Raw genomic sequence first — 27,284 nt, 5'->3', positions numbered from 1 at the left:
AACACACAGGTTCAGCAAGTAATCAGGAAGACTAATGCAATGTTGGCCCTTATTTTGTAGGGCTTGGAGCATAAGTATAGGGATGACTTACTGCAACTATGCTGTGGAGTTGTCAGTGTTGGAATGGGTTGGACAAAGTCACACGACACCAGGTTATAGTCCAACATGTTTATCTAAAATCACAAGTTATTGGAGCGCTGCTCCTAACTTCATTTCGCCTTACAAAGGAGCAATGCTCTGAAAGCTAGATAACAAAGTGTGGAGCTGGATGAACGCAGTGGGCCAAGCGGCATTTTAGGAGCACAAAAGCTGACGTTTTGGGCCTAGACACTTCACATCAGCTTTTGTGCTCCTAAGATGCTGCTTGGCCTGCTGTGTTCATCCAGCTCCATACTTTGTTATCTCGGATTCTCCAGCATCTGCAGTTCCCATTATGCTCTGAAAGCTTGTGGTTTCAAATAAACCTGTTGGAATATAACCTAGTGTCATGTGGCTTCTGACTTACAACAGCAGTACAAGGTACTGTGAGCAGATTCATCCCCTCATTTTAAGGTCGTACATCATTTCATTGGATGCAGTTCAGTGAAGGTTCACGAGGATGAGCCCTGGTATGGAGGGATTGTCTTATGAGCAAGGGCTAAACAGGTTGGACTCTACTCACTGGAGTTTAGAAGAATGGAAAATAACTTCATTGAAGCATATTGGATTTTTAAGGGGCTTGATAGTGTAAACGCTGAGAGGATGTTTCCCCTCATGAGATCGTCTAGGACCAGAGGACACAGTTGCAGAATAAAGAGTGACAATTCAACATAAGTATGAACTTCTTTTTTCTCTCGGGGTGTTTTTGTCTCTGGAATGGTTGCCACAAAGAGCAGTGGGGGCACAGTCCTTCAGTATATTTAAAGCTGACATGGATAGTTCCATGAGCAGTAGGAGAATCAAGGGTTATGGGGAAAAGTCAGAAAATTGGATGTGAGGCATTTCAGATTAGTCATGATCCTATTGAATGGTGGACGAGGTCGACACCTACTCCTTTAGTATTTCATAAGGATTTATGGTCTCAATACATACAAGATAGAGAAGACAAATGGAAGAGACATTCTTCAGAATAAAGTTAACATCTGATAATAATACGTTATTCAAAGAATCATTCAGTGATTATAAGAATTGAAAATATATTTTTCTAGGGATCAGATAGGGAATAAAAAGGGAAGAAACTTCATATAAATAATAAAAACTCCAATAAAGTGCTTTCCGTCTGCACTAATCTATTAAAAGTATTCTATGATAGAGCAATAGCTCAAACAATACAGCGAGTCTTGTTGAAAAGCTACAAAGGGTAATTAAATAACAACCAGCAGATGGAGCAAATGTAGACCAGCTGAAGATGTGGGCAATGTCGGAATAGTCAAGGAAAACATTCAAACTGAAGTTTACTCCAATGTTCCCTTCAAGAGTTAATACATAAGAGGAAACCTGTGCCAGATGAGAGATTGTTACAGTTTCCACGACATTGTAGCTATTGTTGTGCAAAGTGCTGCCAATCTCAAAAAAAAAGATGCTTTTAGATTGCCTAAAGGTAAATTTTATGAATAGGGCTTGTTATCCTAGACAAAATATCATGCAATGTATTCAAAGCTTGCCTCCAAGATCCTGATTTGCACTCCCATGTCATGTGAAATTCAATGGAATCAATTCTTAAAATGTGACTGACAAAAAGGGAACATTTTCCAGAAGGAGCAGAAAATGTGATTTTGTTTCAGCCATGATAGACAGTCAGTGAAAACTTTTTAAAAATCTCTACTGCCTTTACAAATTGGAACATTGACAAATCTGTTTTAGATTGAGAGAAAAAAGTATTTATTTAGCATCATATCCTTTTCTGAAGATGTACCAAAGTACTGGAATCCTGATAAGTGACTGCAGCCAAGACAATCTGACAAATGTCTTAAGATTCTTCGTATCTGCTGACCCACTGGAATAGGCAAATGGGACTTTAATTTAACATCTTTTGAAAGAGAACACTGCCAACACTGCAGCACTCCCTTAGCCGAGATTATATAGCCAACTTTCTGGTAAAATGGAAATGAAATGACACTACTAAAATTTTATGGATAAAATTTTATATGTAGCAAGTCATAAAGCTGTACATGCATAAGGGTTTCCTGTCCATAGTTAACAACAATGCCGCAACAATTATTCATAAGAAATCTTAAACTGGACCTCTCGTGTTCTCGCTGCAAAACCCTTCACTTTATATTTTGCGTAGATATATTGAAATAAAAGCAAAGGACTTCAATGTCAAACCATTTAAGTCTTTGAAGGTCAAGATGGATTCCATGTTCAACTCAAATCTGATGAATTGTAACTCTTTACATATTAATTCTTCGATTAAATCTTATTCAATTGAAACCAAAATTGCAGCAATAATAAGAATCAATAGAGAATTTGATTGTTGTGTGAAGTATAACAAAAAATATTCACTGATGTTTGATATTAGTTATTATCTATGGAAAAGGCAAAGTTGGAATTTATGAGCATTTGAACAACTGAAATGAAAATATTCCTGCAAAAACATTTGAGAGCTTCAATCACTCAGACTCTGACTTAGAAAGACAACTTTGTTCACGAATACTACATGTACATCTGTCAATGTTCCAATTTGTAAAGGCAATTGAGATTTTTTTTTTAAAGTTTTCACTGACTTTCTTTCGTAGCTAAAATAAAATCATGTTTTCTTGTTCCTTCTGTAAAATGTTCCTTTTTTGTCAATCACATTTTGGGAATTGGCTCCATTGAACTCCAAGTGACATTGGAATATACAACAGGATATTGGAGGCAAAGCACTTGTATACATGCTACCTTTTTGAAAATTGTTCTATCAAATGAATCTGCTTTTCTTCCAAGCTTTATTCCCATTTTAATTTGGGTTAACTTCTGTTTGGTACGCCTGTTACTTCAGAATGCTTTCATATCCCAATGGGTGGAAAGATTTCCAAGGAATTGTGCACCAGGCGAGTTTTAGTTCAGAGGAAATTTTCATGGATGACAGTGAAACTTTCAGAAGTATTTGGGAAAATAGTGTTATAGAATCATAGACTCATACAGCATGGAAACAGATCCTTCCTTCCAACCAGCCCATGCTGACCATAATCCTGAACTAAACTAGTTTCACCTGCCTGTATTTGGTCTGTATCTCTCCAAATTTTTTTTTTATTCATGTACTTATCTAAATGTTTTTTGAATATTGTAACTGTACCCACACCCACCACTTCTTCTGGAAGTTCATTCCACACACAAACCACTCTCTGTGTAAAAAAAAACCCTACGTCTTTTCTAAATCTTTCTCCTTTCACCATAAAAATATACCCCCTATTCTTGAAATCCCCCACCACAGGGAACGACACCTGCTGTACACCTTATTGAAACATTTCCTGATTTGATAAATTTCTATAAGATCATCTCTCAACCTCCTATGCTTCAGCGAAAAAAATGTCCCAGCCTATCCAGCCTTTCCTTATAACTCAAACCTTGCATTCTCAGCAACATCCTGGTGAATGTTTTCCGAACCGTCTCCCAACTTAATGATATCCTTCATATAACAGGGAAACCAGAACTGGACACTGTACTCCAGAAGAGGCCTCGTCAACATCATGTATAACGTCAATGTAACATTGCAACTCCCATGCTCAAAAGTCTGAGCAATGAAGGCAAGCATGCTAAATGCCTTCTTAACTATCATATTTACATGCGATGCATGAATAAAATCCTTAGGTACAAAGAGAAGCACAAATGTTCAAAGGACATTCAGCAAACTTGATGAGATTACTGGGAGCCTAGCTAGAGTCAATTTTAATTCCAAATGACTCCAATCATAAATGAAATTTGCTTCTTTCAGGTAATGATAAACGGGTTAGGCAACTTTACTCGGTAATTTGATGACAGAAATGAAGTTTTGAGGATTTTTAAAGAAAGAATTATAAAAGCAAATATGAAAATGAATCAAAAGCAATAAGCACCATTATAAAAAGATTTAAAAGAAATATGACCAGATATCTTGTCAACGTAAGAACCTTTGTTTCTTAACCATAATGAGACCCTAGTAGCTATCTTGTTCTTGCAGAAAAATGGTGATGATTACAAGTAATATATTCTGTACAAAAAGTGATTGACTTGGATGAATATATGGACAAATAGAAATGTTTTGGCATCATCAGTTACTTGTAGCATTATCAGTGGAGGCTGAAGTATATGGAGACTGCTGATTGAGTCAGGCCATCTTGCAAAGAATCTGGGCAACAGTAAGGTCAAAATCAAGATGTAAGAGAAAGTGTCCAAAAGCTGTCAATGGATCTAGGGCCAGCAGGAAAATGGTCAGAAAATGCAAAGCTAGATTGTAAATCTGCAACAGCAGACACCAAGAGATCTGAAAATGGAAAGGGATGGGAAAAACAAACTAAACAGAAAATGCAGAACTTGGGCTTGTTTATAGAATCCCTACAGTGTGGAAGCAGGCCTTTCAGCCCAGTGACTCCACACTAACCCTTGGGAGAGTATCCCACCCAGTCACCTGAAGGCAGAATTGAACCAGTATCCCTGGGTACTGTCAGGCAGCAGTGCTAACCACTGATCCATTGTGTCGCCAAATACTGCGGGATGTTAGAAAATGGACAATTAAAAGTAGAGAGGGAAAAGCAATACAAACTGGCAATACTCAGTAGGTCAGGCAGCATCTGTGATAACAGAAGAGTTAACGTTTCAGGTCAATAATGGTACATTAATATCTACTTTGGACAGCTCCTTGCTCAAGAAGTCAATATGCCTTTATCTGTAAAAGCTAAAACACATCAGTTGTAAAGAAGAGTCAAATTTGACTGGAAACGTTAACTCTCTTTCTCGTTGCACAGATGCTGCCAGACCTGCTAAGTTTCTTCAGCATTCTGTGGTTGCCCCTTTACCCTCAGGTAAGCAGGTAGGCATCTTGCTTTCATTCACCTGCCTAGTTGACGTTGCTATGTCACAACTGGTGTGTAAGAGGAAAAGCATGTGAAGTCTGTCACATTCTCATGAATGTCTCGACGAACGTACAAGCTAGCAGAGATTTAATAGTTTGTATTACATCTGAACCAACTCGATATTTATTTCGATGTGCTACACTTCAATGTTACACTTTTTCAGGCGGGGGCATCTTGTTTCCCCCTCCTAGTGAATTTTTGCTCTGTTTTGGGCATTCCCCCCGGACCCCCATCCACCCCTCTCCACTGTCTTTGCGGGCGGGCACTTGAACGCAGACAGGAAATCGACGCAGTAACACACACTGCAGTCAAATAACAATCAGGTAGGAGGGCGGGGTGGGAGATAGGACCGCGCGGACATCGCGGAGTGTGCGGCAGGAGCGGCCGTCCGCCGTAGAGCCTGGAAGGCTTTACCATCGGGGCCGGAAGACGGGGGAGGTGGAGGCTGGATTTGGTGGTGGGGTGTGGAGGAGGGGGCGGTTGGTGGTGGTTTGGAAACGGTGATTGGTGCTCTTTCCCGTCCACCCGAGCGTATTAACAGTGATTCCGGCTGGTGGGCAGGAAAGCGAGGTGGGCTTTGCGAGAAAGGGGGCGGGGCTTCTTGTGTTCTCCTGGCTTCCCCCCCGCCCCCCAATGAGCTCCCCCTCCCCTCCGAGTGATGTTGACTGAGCCGGTGTGTCTGAGCTGAGGTGGGTGGCAGCAGCCGGTGCAAAAAAAAACAGGCGCTCAGAGGGAGATCGGGCTGGAGGGAGAGACGGCAACACACACACACACACACACATCCATACACACAGGAAGCTGGAACAGGATTATTACCATAGAGTCAGACCAGAGACTGAGTAAGACAGAGAGAGCTGTTGTCTCACTGGCAGCAGTATTTATTCCCTATTTATGATTTACTCTGGCATTGAGAAGGCGGAAGAAGCGGCTGTCATCATTAGTTTTGATTTTAATCTGCGGCCGTGTTTTAATTATTTGCAACTGGGCTGTGAATGAACTGGACGATGTTTGGGCTTCTTCTACGCCGGATAACGGCGCTTTTCTGGATTTTCCTCAGCAGCGGCACCAGCAGCAGCAGCATGGGACTGGCAGCATCCCGTAAGTAGACAACCTCAGCAGCAGTTTGTGCAAAGCCCCGTCGAGCAGGGTCCCAGAGTCGAGGGCACAAGCAGGTTCGGGCATGCTTTCCGACAGGGTCCCCTCTGCAGCTGCCCGGGGCTGGCTTTGCCATCGTTTCCTCTGCGGTATCCTGCAATACGAAGTGCTGAAACTGCAATCTTCCTCTCTATCCCGAAGCAGCTTGCGTGGAACGGAGCGAGCGAGTCTGTAGATCGATGCAGGCATATGTCTCGTGGTTTATTTTTAATTATTGTTTATTTGCACTGCCTCATGTTATCTCCGGCTGATCGAAATAGTGCCATGAATTGGCACAAAATATCGTTATGGCCCATTGCAGTACTTTTAGTATATAGGACAGTCTGCTTCAAGGAGGAAGTGCGGTTGGTACCATTCTGTTAAGATTATATATGCACAAGTTCTGCAGGTGATATATATATGTCACATATTCTGATTTAGGGAAACCTACTCGGTTTCTGTTAACGTATTAGCTGTATGATGTAACATCCCCACCGAAGTAAAAACTGCAGTCTTTCTCTGAAGGGAACCCTTGGACAAACTGATGAATAATTTTTTGTGGGAAAACAGGCGCACTTTTTGTTATATATTACACTAGATGTTCTTTTCGGATACTTTTGCGCATAAATAACAGACTGGAGAAACTAAACGCCGTGTGTATTTTTTAAATGCTACCTCCAGAATTTCATGTGGCTGCAGTTGCGCCAATGGTAAAATGGCAATTTGCAGCTTGATATTTGTCCAGATACTGTGGGGACGCCACATCCTGCATGGAGAGTGTTGGGGTGCTCTGTTTTACATGTTGGTGACTGTTAACCGGGCAGGCAGTTTTGATTAGTTAAGTTGATGCCACCATTGATTCCGCGAGTAAGACAAATGGTCCGGGTTCGTTGCATAGCTTCAGGATCTTAGCATTTTGCGTTAGGTCTGCGGCTTACCATTCCTAACAGGACGAGTTATATACAGAGCCTGCAAACTACCTGACCTCGGCTCGGCTGGGTGGCGTTAACTTTTCAGCATGCTGCAATTGTGGTTGCTGAAGGTGGGAAAATGCGCTGGCCAGTTCCCTCCTGCTGATCGACCCTGTACCTGCGGGCTGTTTCCGATAGGAGTATCCAGCAAAGCGTGATGAAGTAGTATTTACTCACCTGCGATCAGCGAGGAGTGTTCGCGTTTCCATAGGCTTCTTGAATGTTGTTGAAATATTGTTCATTCCCAGACTCAGAAAATTACCTTCTTAAAATTAATACTTCAGATGGACAATAAAGATGATACAGAAATCTTGTGGCCGAATAAGCAAAGTATTTTAAGTGCACTTGTTTTTAATTTTAAAGTTATTAAGATGTTGTAACAAGGTAAGAGATTGGCTTGATCGTATTCGCCACAGATGAATGCAAGATATTTTAGTGCTCGGTTTAAATGCCTGGCACGGAGGTAGATGAAGTTCTTTTTACAGTAGATTTTAGGCGCTACATAAATATTGCAAGCAGGGTCGGCTTCGTTAACCCCGATTGGAGGTCCAACTGTTCTTGAAGAAAATTATGTTAAACACCGATTTTCCAAAAAAAAGCTACCAAGACAGAAAACAACTCCAAAAATTTTAAACGTCAGTTTATTGAAAACAATATATGTCTGACGAGTTATTGTGGCCTAGTTCTATGTGAATTATGTAAAAAAAGGAGTATTCTTGCTCACTGAGAATGTCTGTAATTCCCATTTCTTTCTGAATCATGTGTGACATTTAGAGTTCTAATGGACGCAGAGCCAAAGGCAAAAAGAAAGAATTATTCTGGCAGTGTTTTCCATAGATCACTTTCAGCTTTGGCTAACTTGCATTCTCTTGCCTGCATGGATAGATTGATTCTGAACATTTGCTTTTCCTTTTAAGGTACTGTCACTATCAATATTTCCAATGGTTTTCTCAACAAAGGTGCTAGCAGGTTCCCTTTTTTAACTCATTAGTCTCATAGCATATGAGATAATAATTTAATATAAGATCATGACAATTTTTGCCTCGAGGTTTTATTTATTTGACAGGGAATGAAACATTTTACCTTTTGTGCAAAAGGCATTGGGACCTAAATTATATTTTGCACAAGCTAACAGCAAAATCAATGCACAGCATCAGTATGGCTAGATTTATGGAAGTACAATCTGGTTTAGAAAGATAAATAAAGGAAAACATTTATGCAAATATAGGAAAGATGTGAAATTTGAAAGGATTCAGAAAATATTTGCAAGGTTGTTGCCAGGGTTGGAGGGTTTGAGCTGCAGGGCAAGGTTGGAAGGGCTGGGGCTATTTTCCCTGGAACATCAGAGTGATTTGATAGAAATGTATTAAGATCATGAGGGGCATGGATAAGGTGAATAGTCAAGGTAATTTCCCCAGGGTAGGGGAGTCCAGAACTAGAGGGCATAGGTTTAAGGTGAGAGGAGAAAGATTTAAAAGGGTCTTGAGTCTCAAATTTTTCACGCAGAGAGTGGTGTATGAGCTGCCAGTGGAAGTGGTGGAGGTGGATACAGTTACAAAATTTAAAAGATGTCTTGATGTGTATGTGAATAGAAAGGGTTTAGAGGAATATGGGTAAATGCCTGCAAATGAGACTAGATTAATTTGAGATATTTGGTCAGCATGGATGAGTTGGACTGAAGGGCCTGTTCCCATGTTGTACAGCTTTATGACTCTAAATAATATATGGCAAAGAGAAGGATGGGCTAAAGGATGTAAATGAAGGATACCTTACTAAAATATAAATGTGTGCATAAGATACTGAGTCTCCCCGATAATATTAGCTGGTATATGGTGATCTTAAGCTACATTTTTAATGACACGATAACAGAATTGAATCAGAAGTTGATAGATCGCCATTAAGTATAAGCTTCAGTAGAAGGAAAGGCAAAAATTTGTCTTTACTGCTTTAGAAAAAGCTTGAAAAAGGAAGGATATTTTTAAAGAAGTTTATAGGAAAGTGTTCCAATATTCATATTTGTGGCCTGTAAAAAAAATGCCTGACAATAAATCCTAGATTCAATCAGATAAGAAGAATTACTGTTTTATGAATGGTAGTTGCATATTTTGTCAAGTGAATTTTCACAAACTGCAGCACTTTTCCACAGATAAGCATCTTCGGGAGGAGCATGGGAAGAATTTTATATTATTGAGGAAACTGTACTTAAAGTGCTCCTTATTGATACAAGGTTGAATGAAAGATTGAATGCAGTGGAAAAATTGAATAAGAGAAGTAACCTGCAAAAGCATTATGGAGGGCTGATTTCCAAAAATATCACAACACTGCTTAATTTGAGTTCCTAACGACCAGTTGTAGAGTTACACAATTGATGCTTTAAGTCCAAATGTGGGCGAGAGTTCAAAACTATATTCAGCAGGAGGTGAACTCCTCTAACCCATAATTTCTCTACTGTTGTTCCCAAGTCAGAGTTTATATTGAAGCACAGAGAAGACTATTTTTCCTGCAACCTCTATGTAGTTTGAAGAAGTCGAACAGAGTATAAATGGAAAGCTGTCTGAAAGTCAAGAGAAAGAATAGGGAAAACAAAAATGCACAACAAAGATTGGAAGAAATCGAGGGTGGTTGGATGCATTAAAATATGCAAATAAACTAAAGAGCTCATTACGTAGCATGCTGGGGATCCATCCACTTTGACGGCTGGTATGACAGATGCATTGAGTTTGAAAAGCCAACATTATTGCAGTTACAATTCCACACACTCTGTAATTTGGTATAATGATATGGTCTCAACTGCCACCCAGAAATCATTCCAATTAATTTATGAAACTCATACTCAGTTTATTCAGAAACAGAACATAGCTTTGCTTCATTACACGAGATGTAACTTAAGAGGGTAAAAGTAGCCATAGTTGCACTCCTTCATTCAAGAGTTTAACCTGCATGTTACCACACTACAGCTGAGACTGGGAAGAATATATTTTTGTAGTAGCCCGAAGGGATATAGGAATTGAACCTATGATTTTGGCATTGCTAACAAGCTAGTGAACCAACTGAGCTAATTGACTTCACTGCAGTGGGTGGAGAATGTAGAATAGAAGGTAGTGTTTCTGCTGCTCATTGACTGCCCTGCCTCTCCCACTTTCCACTCCATTTGTTCAGAGGAAAAACAAATCAATGTCGAATGGATGGCTTATACACCACCAACCATTTTGTACCCCACTAAAGTTGAATTTCACCCTAACCAGTAGGGACTAAAATTCAACTTTGGTCTCTAATGGATAACAAATTTAAATTAGAAATTAAAGTTACATTTAGCTTGCAGGAATTGAGAGAAACATAATGTAGAGAAGTTAGTCTTCATGTTGCTTGCTAATGTTAACATTGACATTCTGATTCACACAGTTTGTTATGATATGAAAATAAAGAATAATTACACTTTACAATGTTGTTGTGAATTTAAAATCTAATTCAAAGCCAGAATTTATGAATACTGTTTAGAAAATCAGCAACATTGAGCAGATATGAATGTTTAATATCTTAACAGTATCATTGATACCAAATGAATCAAAAGAAAATATGGTAGAGCAGAAGATTGAACAGTTCTCTTATCTGAAATGAGATTGTGAGGCCTACTGTAGTCATTGAGTCTTTTTTTCCAATAAATTGCAGTTACAAATTGCTTCTCAGTTATACATTGCATTTCTGTATTCTTTACCGGAGGGTATGTCATACTGTTGACCACAGGTGGCAGGAGGTTGTATGATATCAAGAAGTTCTCAACAGAAAATGATTCCCAGGATATAGTGGGAAGGTCTTATGGTTCTTATTTTATGACTTAACATAATAATATTGATTTATAATAATGATGAGTTAAATTTTAAGCCTAATTTTGTGCAACTTTATTTAAGTGATTTCAACCATGTTTTCCTGTTTGGTTATTTGATTTAATTGCTGCAGATATTCCAAAAAGTTCATCTTATTTTGTGGGTTAAGGTGTTCCAAGTTTGTTCAGCAGTCAAACGTGAATGAAATGTGATTTGTAGGGTTTTGTTAATTGTTTGCCATTCATAATAGCAGATTAGAAAGTGCATCATTCTGCTTTCTAGTTGCTGTTTCACAAGTAATTGCAATTAAAGTTCTCAGTGATGGATGCATGCAAAAAATGTGTGATTCACTGGTGGGTGGAGCCTTTTGTGGCTGAATCCCATCATCAACTGACAATATGGGTGGGCTCTAACACTCTGCCTCACTCCTGCAGTTTCTCTGTCCAACCCTTGTCATTGACATAAGACTTGAGAGCATAAAGATGACACAGATGTTTTTTTCAAAATGAAATTTTCCTCGTAAATATTTAACATAACACTGTTTTCACTTATATTCATAAGTGGATCAATTTTATTTGTTGAGTCTGGGCTAATGAGAGAGCTGCATGTACTGGCATGGTTCATGTTTGGAACACATTATTATTATAAGGGAGTTACTGACATTTTCTTTTTTGGGAGCAACAATGTGTTTTTTGTTAAGTCTTTATTGATTTTTTATTAATAATATCCAGTATTGCATCCACCAGTCTGTGTGGAACTTGGAGGCTCAGCAAGACCTTCACCATTGTGAAGGAGATTGGTCAGGATCATTCTTAGCAAGGATAATTGAAGTGTGTTGTGTGAACTCAAACTCCCTGGAAGGACTGTGCCAGCTAATGTTCTGACATGGACATATATTTAACAGAACTTACACTGCCTTTATATTCCTCATTTTCTTGCCTTGCCTGCCTTTATATCCCTCATTTTCTTGCCTTGCCTGACATTCCTACAAACTCCCCTCACCACACCACAGACTCTGTTTCACTATTCCATCTGCCAATTCCATCTCTGTTCTGTCCTGGATACCTTCTGCACTCTTCCATGTTATGATTCCTACTTTACAACCTCCCTCATAAAGGAATTAGCCTTATCTGTCCTGAGCCTAGTACAAGCTGTTATTTTGTTCATTCCGTCCTGTGTGCTGTAGCGTTAAACAAGGAAAACCGCTGACCTCAGACATCAGCTACTAAAAACTGACTGATGCACACCACGTTTAAGAAATTGTGAAACTGGAGCCATGAGATTTTCTCGCACTAGTGACTTTACCTTGAAGCTAGGCAATAGTTTTAAGACACTGTACACTAATTGTTCAAGCATGCAAATATAATCGACATATTAAGCTAAACACATGCAAGCAGACCGCTGACTTTACCTTTGCATCTCAATGTGCTTTTGGGAAGTTGCAATTTTACATTACGCTGAGTTAAATCAACTCACATTGCCGTGTTTGCTGCTAATCTAGCCCATGATCACATTCATCCAGAAGGTCAAGGGCAGCAGTTACATGGGAATACCGCCATCTGCAAGTTCCTCTTCAGCTGCTCATCATCCTGACTTGAAAACATATTGCCATTCCTTCACTGCTGCTGGGTAGAAGTTCTGGAACTCCCTTCCTTATGGCATTGTGAATCTACCTACAGAACGCAGACTGCAGTGATTTAAGGACACTGCTCATCATCATCTTCTAATGAAAACTACAGAATGGCAATATATGCTGCCCAGCCAGCGATACCCAGGTCCCAAGAGTGAATGAAGAAAAATATTCCATAATTCCATAATTCTCTCCCCCCTGCTCTGTAACATGGAGGGGAAATACTTGGGTTTGGACAAAGGACCACTGGCAAGATTAAACTTCCACCTCTGAAAGGACGTACCTTGAACCCTTTCTCCAATTTTGTTAATATGAAATATGTGAATGTGAATGTGAGCACTAAAATGTAATTATATTCTTGAGATGCCTTTATAAAGACTTGCCATCGCCTCTGTCTTATCTGTAAATGGTGCAAAGCATAATGCTTACTCACAGAATGTGTGGGAGCCAGAGGAAGCCCAGTCTGAATCACATTCACCCCTCATGTTCAAGCTTCGTAGAGCAATGGCAGAAGAATGGGATTGCTTAAAAAATGGCTTTTGGCTGGTGAAGAATGCAGGGTTAGAGTAATCCCAGAAGAAGAAGTTAGGGGGCAGCGACAATTTGTTAGCTGATTAATATTATCAATAAACAATGAGGCATTTTAATTTCATAGTTTTATAACTAATATTTAAAGGACTTCATGTTGTGCTTGATGTAATTTAGGGCTGTTTGAGATTCAATTGAAGTCCAATCGGTACTACCATATTGTTCATCAGAAATTTTTGACCTATTGCCTTGTGAGTTATTGCAATGAGTTTGGGATGGTCTTAGTTTCATAATACATATGTAAGTGATGTTTCTATTCGTATTTGCAGTAATATAATTGGAGATACAAATAGCATCATTAATTACCACTGAGAAATTTCCTTTCCAACTTTTCAGTGTCAAAAATGTCCTTTTAATTATTTACTTCTAAAGCAACAGCTATTTTCTTTGACTTGAGGTTAGTGGTTCTAGTTTAATATACTTTAAAGTCATTACTGTTTTAAGTCCTTGCTCTTTCATTGATGACATCTCTGAAAAAGTTTCATTTGTTCTTTACAATTTGGTATTCAGCATATTTTATTGTGGATGTATATTAATTTCAGTCGCACTTATGTTCCAAAGCCATAGTAACAGTATATTCTTCTTTCATGGCAAATAATTGATGTTGATCCCAAGCTCCAATTGATTCATAACCTTAAAATAATACATTTGGCATTCAGAATAAGGTAGTGCTTGCATAAAAACAAGTTCTAGCTTTCAAAATTATTTGTTGCATCGCTTTGCATGTATTGTAATGAGATTTGACTAAAATAATACACCAGATCATGCAAAAATCAAGTGTTGTCTATACACTTCTGTTTATCAGCACTTAATTTTGTTGGAAGATGCCACACTGTATGAATGTGGGAAAGCGGTGGACATTTTTAGCTTAAACTTATCTCTAAAAAATAGGGTTGGTGGTTCATGATGGAACTAAAGCAACATCATAAGATTTGAAAAATCATAACTTGTTGCAATATGTCAAATAAAATGTATATGTAAAGTAAAATATGTAAAGTAAAGCTACAATGTCAGTATAAGCTCATTTTGCGCAGATTCTTAGCACTGATACTTGCTATGTGTAGCAATTTGGAAAAGAACAAGACGAATATTGAAGTGTGTAGCTGGACGAACACAGCAGGCCAAGCAGCATCTCAGAAGCACAAAAGCTGACGTTTCGGGCCTTTATCCATGAAGGGTCTAGGCCCGAAACGTCAGCTTTTGTGCTCCTGAGATGCTGCTTGGCCTGCTGTGTTTATCCAGCTCCACACTTTGTTATCTTGGATTCTCCAGCATCCGCAGTTCCCGTTATCTCCGAATATTGAAGTGTAGTAGTCAAGTGAAAGTGTCTGAGAGTGTTTTAGGGGATTCAAGAGACTGTCAATGAAAGATGAGAAAACAGAAAATGTACCACATGCCACAATTAGGGACCTTACATTTTTTCAGAGCCCACTAGAGAAATGAGGAATTATTTTGGTCCGATAGTTATTTGGTATGTTTGGGTATAAAATTACTGGTGTGGAGTAAATGAGCTGAAATAAACCCAGCAACTGTGTAATACATAATGAAATTTTTTCTGTACTCTTTTCTTGCAGTATTTGTTATGGAATCAAGAGTTTATCTTAGCTATTATTTATTATCTTCAGATGCACAGTGCAACATCAGTTTCTGCATGTTAAAATAAGGGTTATTTCATTTTTAATAAAAGAAGGATCTTTTCAACTACATATTCAGGTAATTTTTTTTAAAAATTAGGTTGTGCCAGACAAGTTTCTATCACTTACCCACCATCCCTGACTCTTAGCCTTTCCATCTACAATATCTATATCTCCCTTTCTGACAATAGGCTATCAGCCAGGGTTCATATCAGATCCTCTGAATCAGACAGTTATCTTGATTATGCTTTCTTCCCCCACTACCTCCTGGAAGCATCTATTCCATTCTCCCAGCTTCTCTGTTTCCAAAGCACCTTTTCTGAATGTGCTGCACTTCAGCTCCTTTCCCTCTCTTCCATAACCAATATATGGTTTCACTTGTTCTCCTCTTATACTCCACCAGCTTATGTACTTGTTCACCCTGCACCATTTCCTCAATGATGCTACCACAAAACATACAGATCATAGAGTCCCTACAGTGTGGAAATAGGCCCTATGGCTTGACAAGTCCACACTGACCCTTGGAGCATCCCACTAATACCCATTCCCCTATAAGCCGCACAAGATGTGTATCCCTGAACACTACAGGCAATTTAGCATCGCCAATCCACCTAGCCTACTCATCTTTGGACTGTGGGAGGAAACCGGAGTACCAGGAGGAAACCCACATAGACACGGGGTGAATGTGCAAACTCCACACAGACAGTCGCCTGAGGCTTGTATCGATCCCAGGTCCTTGGCGCTGTGAGGCAGCAGTGCTAACCACTGAGCCTCCGTGCTGCCTTCATCTTCCCCTCAGGTCTGCTTTCAGAATTCTGAAATAACTATTCTCTTTGGCATCTCTTGGATCACGCTTGCATAATCCCATTACCCATCCCTCTTCCCCTGACATATTTCTGTGCAATTGTACGCAATAAACACCTTCCCATTCATTAGCTCCCTTCCTTCATCAGTGTCCGAATATTCCCTCCAAGTAAACCAACACTTACTTTGTAGTTCTTTCAATTTAGCACACAAAAAAATCACCGAGCTGCTTGGATGGCACCCCTAAACACATAACCAGTGCCATTGAGAATAACAAGGGGAGCAGATACATGGAAGTATCACCACCACCTACAAGTTCCTCTCAATGCAATACACTATTCTGTCTTGGATGTCTGTCGCAATTGCTTCGCTGTCACTGGGTCAAAATACTGTAACTGCCTTCCTCATGTTGTTTGTCTCCCCACACCAAACAGACTGCAGCAGTTCAAGAAGGCAGTTCACCGTTATTTTCTCAGGATAATTAGGGAGGACTTTACATTCCAACCCAGCCAACACAGCCCATATCCCCTGAACGAAGAAACAAAACATTGCTGCAAAGAGACAAGAAGTTCAATTTTTTCATTTTTTACTGATCACGACTCGGTAACAAGAAACAGACATGCTGCTTGGCCTGCTGTGTTCATCCAGCTTCACACTTTGTTATCTTAAATAGATGTCATTTTATGCAGCATGAGACAGGGGTGCAGATTGTTTTGACCATCATTGGCTGGAGATGCAGCAGAATATTGTCATTCTTAATTTTCAGGCAGATAGGTTCTGATTGGTCAGGAGCTGCCATGGGGATGCAGCAGAGTTTGGCTGTCTCCATGACCCCTTTTTTAAATTGGTGCAATTGTATGGGCAAATTCCTTTTGTTGCCATGAACCATGGACCTGTGTATTTATATATGTAACTTCTAGCATACAGTGTGAGCCTGGCTGCTGATCTTAAATTAGCTTCCTCTGTAAAGTTTAGCACAGTCTGGATCAATTAACAAATGATTTCCAATAGTAGAATCACACCTGATAGTGGATGTACTTTTCTGAGGCTTGCGAATGCCAGCTAGTTAAGTATAAGCAGCATGCTGCCGGCAGTGAATTTTGAACAGGACATGTTGTTTGATCTGGTTCACCAGTCATTTGGACATATGGCCACGTACCTGGCACCACACCAATACTGAAACTCATGTATCACATAACACAGTTGTGTGGTAAGCAAATGTCTTTTTGGTTTGTCAGCAGCGTCTTGTTAATGGAGGGAACCACACATATGTTTACAGCACAGTAGCTGTGTGTGACAGCTAAAATCACAAATTGTTCAAATGTTTGAGACACTTCCCTTTCCAGGCTAATTTGAGGTACCGTGGGCACCATGCAAAGCCAAAGGTCTTTTTGCAATGTATAATGAATGATGAAATGGTAAGGGTATCTATTAGTAGGCAAATTGTTTTGATGTGCTGTATCTCAGGTTCAAATTTACATGAAGAGCAAATGGCTAGGGCTCTATTCTCAAGGTTGCCAATAAGACTTACTTTGCGTCCCTAGGGACTGTATGAACATGAATATGCATATTGACCAGTGAATGTGTCATTTCAGTAAATGGTAGTAAAGAACCCATTGTCACACATCTCAACTAATGCAGCAAGGAAAGGGAGCTCATGTGGTATTCCATTTCAATGGCAAATTTGAGTGCTGGATGGAGTTTATTAAGCTGTGTGAAGAAATGCTTTGAGGTGGCTATGGATTGAAATATCGCAAACATAACGTACATATTGGAAGTGTGCAAAAGTTAGTGGTAATCTATCAATGATGCATAAATAATGCATAATACTGTTTCATGCAGGCAAAAGGAATTTGTTCACACTTTGCACCTTGTTAAAAAAAACGGATTAATGAGACAGCTACACTCTACTTGGGCACCCCCAAAGTAATGCCTTGACCAATCAGAACAAACCTGCTTGGTCAAAGAATTAAGATTGACTGTGAATTGTTCATAGTGCATCACAAGCCAGTGATGGTCCAAGTAATCAGCACTCTGTCCTCATGCTGTGTGAAATGATGTCTCCTTTTTCAAGACAGTTTCTTGCAAATTTTATTCACTGGTTAAGGATTCTTTTCAGCCTTGCACTGCCTCTGAAGATGTTTTTCCCCTCTTTTTCCTTCTTTGAGGTGATTAGCACAGGCAGCAATTTAGAGAATAATGTAAGCAAGCATAGCTAGATACTAGGGATTTTCTTTTACTTTTCAATGTAGGGAGAGGGGGAGAGGGAGAGAGAGAGAGAGAGAGCTGGATGCTTTCTCTTCTCGGATGAATACTCTTGCAGTGTTGTTCATACACAAGACCCATCTGCCCAGGGGCAAATCAGTCAGTTGTTACTACGCTGAGTCCTCCTGACCCTGCAACAACTGTTTGAATGTCAGTCAAAAGACTGTCTCTGAGCAAAATTACCGTGAACGTAGATAGATGGAATTGCCTGGAATTCTCCTTCTCCCTGCTCCGTTAAAGCAGCAATGTATATGCGACTCACAGTAATTCACAATTTATTTTACAATTTGTTTCAAAACTGCAGACATCTCCTAGCACAATTTAATGATAATAAAATGTGAGGCTGGATGAACACAGCAGGCCAAGCAGCATCTCAGGAGCACAAAAGCTGACGTATCGGGCCTAGATCCTTCATCAGAGAGGGGGATGGGGAGAGGGAACTGGAATAAATAGGGAGAGAGGGGGAGGCGGACCGAAGATGGAGAGTAAAGAAGATAGGTGGAGAGAGTATAGGTGGGGAGGTAGGGAGGGGATAGGTCAGTCCAGGGAAGACGGACAGGTCAAGGAGGTGGGATGAGGTTAGTAGGTAGATGGGGGTGCGGCTTGGGGTGGGAGGAAGGGATGGGTGAGAGGAAGAACCGGTTAGGGAGGCAGAGACAGGTTGGACTGGTTTTGGGATGCAGTGGGTGGGGGGGAAGAGCTGGGCTGGTTGTGTGGTGCAGTGGGGGGAGGGGACGAACTGGGCTGGTTTAGGGATGCAGTAGGGGAAGGGGAGATTTTGAAACTGGTGAAGTCCACATTGATACCATATGGCTGCAGGGTTCCCAGGCGGAATATGAGTTGCTGTTCCTGCAACCTTCGGGTGGCATCATTGTGGCAGTGCAGGAGGCCCATGATGGACTTCTTCCTGTCCCGCAGGCCCGACCAGTCCCCCTCCACCGACACTCTCATCCGCCGAGCTGAACTCGTCCTCACACTCAACAACTTCTCTTTTGACTCCTCCCACTTCCTACAGACTAAGGGGGTGGCCATGGGCACCCGCATGGGCCCCAGCTATGCCTGCCTCTTTGTAGGTTACGTGGAACAGTCCCTCTTCCACACCTACACAGGCCCCAAACCCCACCTCTTCCTCCGGTACATTGATGACTGTATCGGCGCCGCCTCTTGCTCCCCAGAGGAGCTCGAACAGTTCATCCACTTCACCAACACCTTCCACCCCAACCTTCAGTTCACCTGGGCCATCTCCAGCACATCCCTCACCTTCCTGGACCTCTCAGTCTCCATCTCAGGAACCAGCTTGTAACTGATGTCCATTTCAAGCCCACCGACTCCCACAGCTACCTAGAATACACCTCCTCCCACCCACCCTCCTGCAAAAATTCCGTCCCCTATTCCCAATTCCTCCGCCTCCGCCGCATCTGCTCCCACGATAAGACATTCCACTCCCGCACATCCCAGATGTCCAAGTTCTTTAAGGAGCGCAACTTCCCCCCACAGTGATCGAGAACGCCCTTGACCGCGTCTCCCGTATTTCCCGCAACACATCCCTCACACCCCGCCCCCGCCACAACCGCCCTAAGAGGATCCCTCTCGTTCTCACACACCACCCTACCAACCTCCGGATACAACGCATCATCCTCCGACACTTCCGCCATTTACAATCCGACCCCACCACCCAAGACATTTTTCCATCCCCACCCCTGTCTGCTTTCCGGAGAGACCACTCTCTCCGTGACTCCCTTGTTCGCTCCACACTGCCCTCCAACCTCACCACACCCGGCACCTTCCCCTGCAACCGCAGGAAATGCTACACTTGCCCCCACACCTCCTCCCTCACCCCTATCCCAGGCCCCAAGATGACATTCCACATTAAGCAGAGGTTCACCTGCACATCTGCCAATGTGGTATACTGCATCCACTGTACCCAGTGCGGCTTCCTCTACATTGGGGAAACCAAGCGGAGGCTTGGGGACCGCTTTGCAGAACACCTCCGCTCAGTTCGCAACAAACAACTGCACCTCCCAGTCGCAAACCATTACCACTCCCCCTCCCATTCTCTAGATGACATGTCCATCATGGGCCTCCTGCACTGCCACAATGATGCCACCCGAAGGTTGCAGGAACAGCAACTCATATTCCGCCTGGGAACCCTGCAGCCATATGGTATCAATGTGGACTTCACCAGCTTCAAAATCTCCCCTTCCCCTACTGCATTCCTAAACCAGCCCAGTTCGTCTCCTCCCCTCATTGCACCACACAACCAGCCCAGCTCTTCCCCCCGACCCACTGCATCCCAAAACCAGTCCAACCTGTCTCTGCCTCCCTAACCGGTTCTTCCTCTCACCCATCCCTTCCTCCCACCCCAAGCCGCACCCCCATCTACCTACTAACCTCATCTCACCTCCTTGACCTGTCCGTCTTCCCTGGACTGACCTATCCCCTCCCTACCTCCCCACCTATACTCTCTCCACCTATCTTCTTTTCTCCATCTTCGGTCCGCCTCCCCTTCTCTCCCTATTTATTCCAGTTCCCTCTCCCCATCCCCCTCTCTGATGAAGGGTCTAGGCCCGAAACGTCAGCTTTTGTGCTCCTGAGATGCTGCTTGGCCTGCTGTGTTCATCCAGCCTCACATTTTATTATCTTGGAATTCTCCAGCATCTGCAGTTCCCATTATCTCTCCTAGCACAATTTCCTTGGTTTAAAACATATCTTTCCTCATTTTTTAGCCTACAGTCCAAAACAATAGTGGTCTTTACAGTGGACAGGACGTAGCTAGCAATTTTTCACATTGTTATGTAGGTAACAGTGTTGTAGCTGTGCTTGGTCAGAGACATAGCTACTTTCTCAGCACAAGTCTTGAACGCTGCAGCTCGGATGTTGCCAGGGCACATAGCATTGCTATGTCCACTGAACCTATTCATTTTATGGTATCATGTGGATTGAACCAAACTGCTGAAGTCTGGTATTTCGGCCAACGGAGATCTCAAGAGGAAACTGAAGTGGAGAAATCACTTGGATTTTCTGGCTGAAGACAATATCTGTTCAAACCAATTCAGTTGTTTCATTTACCCATCTTGTTTGAACATCTCCAACCATCCCACTAGTATTTTCACTAACCAACTCTTCGATTCCCTGCACGAATCTTCCAACCTCCCTCACCTTGATGATTCTAGCTTCCTCCACAAGTTCTCTATTTTCTCACGCAAAGTCTGCTTGAAGAACTTTCCAGTGTTCCCTTCTGATCCTTCCCTCCTGAAGCCTTTGTACATCCCCCTCCTACCCATCTCAAGGCCTCTGATTTCCATCACCAACTCTTCCAATCCATCCGTCCCTCTCTCCACTGCTTGCTGTGGTCTGGGCCCAAAGGTTTTTCTGCTTGACAGTCATCCAGGCTCTCATTCTAGCTTCCTGAAATCATGTAATGAAGATGACAGATAGTAATTAGGTCTTACCTCTGAATGTGGTAGGATATGAATAAAAGCCATTCTTCTGCATTCCTTGATCTCACACATATTTAATCAATACAGCACAATGTTACCTGTGTGATACAGGTGTGAATCTCTCCAGCAAATTTTTCAGCTGGGCTGAGAGGTGGCAAATGGAGTTTAATGCGGAAAAGTATGAGGTGCGTCACTTTGGAAGGAGTAACAGGAATACAGAGCACTAGGCAAATGGTAAGATTCTTAGTAGTGTGAATGAGCAGAGAGATCTCGGTGTTCATGTGCATAAATCCCTGAAAGTAGCCACCCAGGTTGATAGGGTTGTTAAGAAGGCATACAGTGTGTTAAGTTTTATTGGTAGTGGGATTGAGTTTCGGAACCATGAGGTCATGTTGCAGCTGTACAAAACTCAGGTGCGGCCACACTTGGAGTATTGCATACAGTTCTGGTCGCCGCATTATAGGAAGGATGTGGAAGCTTTGGAATGGGTGCACAGGGGATTTACCAGGATTTTGTCTGATATGGAGGGAAGGTGTTATGAGGAAAGGGTGAGGGACTTGAGGCTGTTTTCGTTAGAGGGAAGAAGGTTAAGAGGCAACTTAATAAAGACATACAAGATGATCAGAGGATTAGATAGGGTGGACAGTGAGAGCCTCTTTCCTCAGATGGTGATGGCTAGCATGGGTGGACAAAGCTTTAAACTGAGGGGTGATAGAAATAGGACAGATGTCAGAGGTAGGTTCTTTACTCAGAGAGTAGTAAGGGTATGGAATGCCCTGCCGGCAACAGTAGTAGACTTGCCAACTTTAAGGGCATTTAAATGGACATTGGATAAACATTGGATGATAATGGAATAGTGTAGGTTAGATGGGCTTCAGATTGATTTCACAGGCCGGCGCAATATCAAGGATCGAAGGGCCTGTACTGCGCTGTAATGTTCTATGTTCTGTGTTCAGTTCTAACAAAGAAAAGAATCATCACCAAGCAGCTCTGTTTATTTACAAGCTGCTGATGTATAATAGCACTGGAGAAGCATTGGAACAATTATCTGTCGTACATCTCAGTTGCAGATCAACACTATTGCAACAATAAGCAAAATAAGGGAAAATATGGGGATTGCTTTGTTATTCATGCGATGACTAAATGGATATTTACTTTCCATTTATAACAATATGTGAATTAGCTACCTTGCAACAGATAATTGTTTTAATAATCAGATTTATCAGTCTTCATTAACCTATTTTACTGAAAAAAGTCAATTTCGTGAGAATAGATCTTCCCTGTTATGCAGGTATGTCAGTAAGATTGCATTGCAAACTGGCATTCATGACCATACATCTGCACAGAACCCTGTAGTTCTGTTGTGATGGATAATAATGTGACAACTCTGAAATTTTTTTTGATTAGTTGTGGTCTTAAGTTTGGTATTGACACTGGCACTAATTGAGAGTGTAGGAGTAACATTAGAAGTTGAACCAGCTACTTTGAAATAACAAATCACAGTTCCCAGTGACAATAGCTGTGAAACCACAGACATCTTTTCGAACAATTCACACTCAAATCTAAGTGTCATGAGTTTGGTACCAATAACTTATTTGGGCACAAATACACTGCTGCTCAATTCTGCTCATATTAAGCTCATAGACTAGGGATTGGCAGTTTTACATTAATGGTAATTAGCTATTATATACAATAAACCATAGGCACTTCTCTCCATTCCAGAGACAAAGAGACAATTGACTATATAGCTTAAGGGGCTATAGCCTACATCAAGTGATGACCATGGCAAGAAGGCAGGTCTCTATTGAGATGGATCTCACTGGACTTATCACATGATTCTGCCACAAATCTTATTGTAGGCCACATTGTTCAGGCTTCTTTAAGTTTCTGCCTGATTTTTCCTTTTGGGATGAGTCCAGGGCTAGAGGACACTGTTTAAGAAATGGTGTTTTCAAAGGCTTTTGCATCTTCTGAAAAGCAATGAGGAGAGTATTTCTCTCTTTGAGCGTTGTGTGAGTTTCGAACCCTTTGCCTCGGAAGGCCATGGAGATGGTGTCATCGAATATTTTTAAGGTGTGGATAAATAGATAGATTCTGCTTAGACAAAGGAATTAAAGTTTATCAAAAGTGGATTGGAATGTGGAATTTGAAACATGAACAAGTTGACCATGATCTTCTTGAATACCAGAGCAGGCCCGTGGGGTTGATCGACGATTTCTGCTCCTGTTTTTGTAGGTTCTTATTTATCAGCCATGAACTACTACGGCTGATCCTGGCATTGAAGACATGCAGCTAACACTATGCAGTACATGTTATCCATTTTGGAGTAACATATGAGCATCAGTAGAGATTGGCTGATTGGCAGGATGTGGTGAGGCTACAGGGTCTGTACAAGTCCTCAGCTTTTTGCAGTTCATATCAGTTACTTAGATGAGTGGAGCAAAGATACAACAGCCAATTTGCAGTTGACACAAAGATATACGTAGCAACACATATATTTATAGATTATTAGAACTAGAATATAAATTAACAGTAAAGTTTCCCTTGTCCTGCAGGATCATAGTCTCACAAGAGAGAAATGACTGATAGGGGTTTAAGCTGAGACCCACCTTGCCTCAGGTGAGGGGACAGTTCGAGAAAGGGAAGTCCTTCATGAAAGACTGTATAAGCAAAATTGTTGTGAGCACAGATCAATGGTATTGTTTTTACTGAAATTCTCCCTCTTGCTGTTCCAATAATGGAACAATCTTCGCAAATTCACCTTATTCACTACCTACACCACCCTTACAATGTCCCTCTTGTCTGATTCTAGCCCCATTTTACCATGTGCCGTTCCTGAAACAACTTGCTGTTGAATGCATAATTGCTGGGAGACTGGCATCCTTGGGCTGGCCACTTTAAAAGGCTGCTGTGCACCCAGAGAATCTGGCCATGCCCCTCACCAGTAACATAACAGTACTGCAGGCACAAAGCCATGCAGCTCACAAAACACTGCCAAAGTGACTGATACGACGCCCTTGCATGTACAATCCCAGTCTGTCACCTAAGTTACAGTTGAACCATTAGGTCACATGGTTTACTTTTTCTTTACTACATCCTATTTGACTGTCATCGCCAAGTGACTGCCACTCTGTCCCCAGTGTCCACTGGACACCCACTTCTTGTCATTGCCCTGTAGGGAAACATCACACGTCGGCAAGCATTCAGACAATTTACAATGTGAGCTTTCATTGACAGCCAGAGAAAGTTATCACAACCAAAATGAATAGAGTTCACTCCCACAATGTAAACTGAATGCCAGCATCATGATCAATGATTATTACACATTCTATGAAGGTTAACTGTATCCTATGGCCCCTATCGGAACCAAGTATCAATCAGGTCTTGTCTGGCTTGAAGCACTGACGCTGTTGAGATCAGCCACACACAATGAGAACGCCTTCCATGACAATGGTGTCCTCCTCCTGAGAAAACTGCTCCCATTCCCCCAGCCCCTCAGCATGTGTCATGTTGACTGGTAGCTTACACCTATTGTGCAGAGCACAGTGTGCTTGGATGATGAGGTGCACTCTGTCCTGGTGTACTGCCCCCCTTCCCAAACCCAAGAACTCTGGCAGCTCTGAGAGGCATAGATAGAGTTGATAGCCAGAGACTATTTCCCAGGGCAGAAATGGCTAGCACGAGAGGTCATAGTTTTAAGCTGGTTGGAGGAAAGTATAGAGGGGATGTCAGAGGCGGGTTCTTTACACAGAGAGTTGTGAGAGCATGGAATGCGTTGCCAGCAGCAGTTGTGGAAGCAAGGTCATTGGGGTCATTTAAGAGACTGCTGGACATGCATATGGTCACAGAAATTTGAGAGTGCATACATGAGGATCAATGGTCGGCACAACATCATGGGCTGAAGGGCCTGTTCTGTGCTGTACTGTTCTATGTTCTATGTTCTAGGTCCAAGTGGCCCCATCTGCAACAGTCCTCTCAACTGTTCAACCATGGCTCTGGTTGCAGCATGGACACCAACTTGGCCACTGGAGTTACCGATACATTACTTCAAAAACGAAGTGACCGATCTGCTCTGACTCCCTTCCCTTAACATATCCACATCAACTTTTCATTGCAGTCAGTGAAATCATCAGGATATTTACATGACACATGATGAAGTGATAGATCCCACCTCACAGCACCCTTTACGATTCAGAAGTGATGATGTTTTTTGCTCACATTTCTCTTTTTTCAGTAATGGGCATCTAAATGATGCAACAGTGCCAGATTTGCAAGCACCATTGGCATTTTACAAATTGCGTTTGGCCAGTGTTTGAAGCCTAAACGTTTTCAACCTGCATGCATTACAAATGGTTGAATAAAGGATTGGAAACTAATTGTGGCTGAAGTTTGCAGACATGTGTTTCTGTAATGCCCCTTTAATGCTCCAATAACCAGCAGAGGTAGGATTCCACATTTTCTATCATCAAACTGACACAGACTCCACCAACCCTGGGCATTGTCCCAGCCATTCAAGTGATAACAGGGAATGCGCATTGCGGTGGACACCCCCAGCACCTGTCCCTTCTGAATGCTAGGTACTCTTTTACCTTACCCGACTAAACTGCCCATTTTCACCTACTTCCTCTTTGGCCTGGCCTGGAGACCCATCACTTTATATTTTGCCTCTGACAGTCCTCCCTACACTCTTGAGTCCTTTACAGCTAAATAATGCCATTTATGTTCCCCTACGGAGTTCACAGTGGGTGGTTACTGCCACGCATAGCCTACTGTGCCTTCTGATGCTGTTCCACCTATCTCTATATATGCTTTTTCTCCCTCTCACTGTTGTTCCGTGCCCTCTAGACATGCTTGTGTTTTCCCTCCTCAGCTTTGACTAAACTCCATCCTGCCTCCACCCTTTTGACTGAGTGCACTGATACCCCTGCTCCCCACCACTGCAATGACCAATGCACAGACCATCCCAGGACTGTATTTACCCCAGGCCTCCGATTGACTTCAGGCTGCTGCTAAAGATGTCTGACCAGACCCCTGACCACTGTGGCTCCCTAACTGATAATGTGTGATCTTCCTGACTGCTTATGATGGCCCTACCGGACTGACTGCTGTCAACTCTCCAGACCAGAACCCTTCATCATGCCCAGCCCAAGCAGATAACTGACTGTAGTCAAGCCCCTGGTCTGTGTGCATGTTGTGCACGTATTGGGACTCCTGCTCAATAGCTTCCCATCTTCCTCCTTTGATTGGACTGAGGATGAACACTTAACAGCATGGTCATTTGGATAAATATACCAGCTGTCAGTACTTGCTGTAAGTGTTAGGTTGATGTCTTGGTGAGCTATACAGCAAGATATGTCCATAAGAATACAAAAATCAACTTGAAGGGTGTCTGTGCAAAAATACTCATCACTCTCTGGCTTTGTGTCAATGTGAAACAAGCATGTTGCAACAGGGCATGGCAAGACAAGGCAAGGATGCTGCAAGCATCCAGATAGATGTAAAGTGAGGGAATGCTGAGAGAGCAAGCAAGTCATGATGAGATGCAGTCTAGTCCAATCATGAGGCTGTGCAAAATGTTCTTGCAGCAGCCTTGGAATGCTAGTTGCTGCTGCATCCTGCATCGCAACTTTGTACTTCCTAAGTATCTTCCCAGTGCATCAGAGGGGTGCCAGATGGATCCTGATGGATTTGCAAATCGTGGATATCAAAATCTGTAGATGAAGGATGAATGGTGACTAATACCCATGGATCATGCCCTGAGATGCTGCTTCGTGCTGAACAACAGGGAGGCTTCTTGCTGCCAATGGTGAGCTGAAGTTGGCAGGCCTCTGCTCTGACTTCCATATCATGAATTCTTGATGTCTGATTTGTTTGGCTGGTTGCAAAGGTAGGAAGATGCATATTAATGAGGCGAGATGTGCTGTTAGTAATCTTTTTAGCAAGCATTAATCCTATGTAACAGGCAATTCAATACTCCTT

General features: G+C 42.0%; 1 protein-coding gene across 3 annotated transcripts in view; it reads left to right on the top strand.

The window, feature by feature from the left end:
* Window positions 1-5,650: 5,650 nt before the first annotated feature.
* Window positions 5,651-27,284, top strand: part of LOC125465171 (contactin-associated protein-like 2) — a 1,711,179-nt gene continuing 1,689,545 nt past the window's right edge. For all 3 annotated transcript variants that reach the window (XM_048558395.2, XM_048558386.2, XM_048558405.2), the window contains exon 1: window positions 5,651-6,113. In XM_048558395.2, the coding sequence (XP_048414352.1) occupies window positions 6,008-6,113 (106 nt within the window). In that variant the 5' untranslated portion in view covers window positions 5,651-6,007. The remainder of the gene's footprint in view (window positions 6,114-27,284) is intronic.

This window comes from Stegostoma tigrinum, chromosome 2 (assembly GCF_030684315.1).
Source record: "Stegostoma tigrinum isolate sSteTig4 chromosome 2, sSteTig4.hap1, whole genome shotgun sequence".
NCBI lineage: Eukaryota > Metazoa > Chordata > Chondrichthyes > Orectolobiformes > Stegostomatidae > Stegostoma > Stegostoma tigrinum.
Note: the sequence above shows the minus strand (reverse complement) of the source record. Positions and strands in the feature narration are given on the sequence as shown.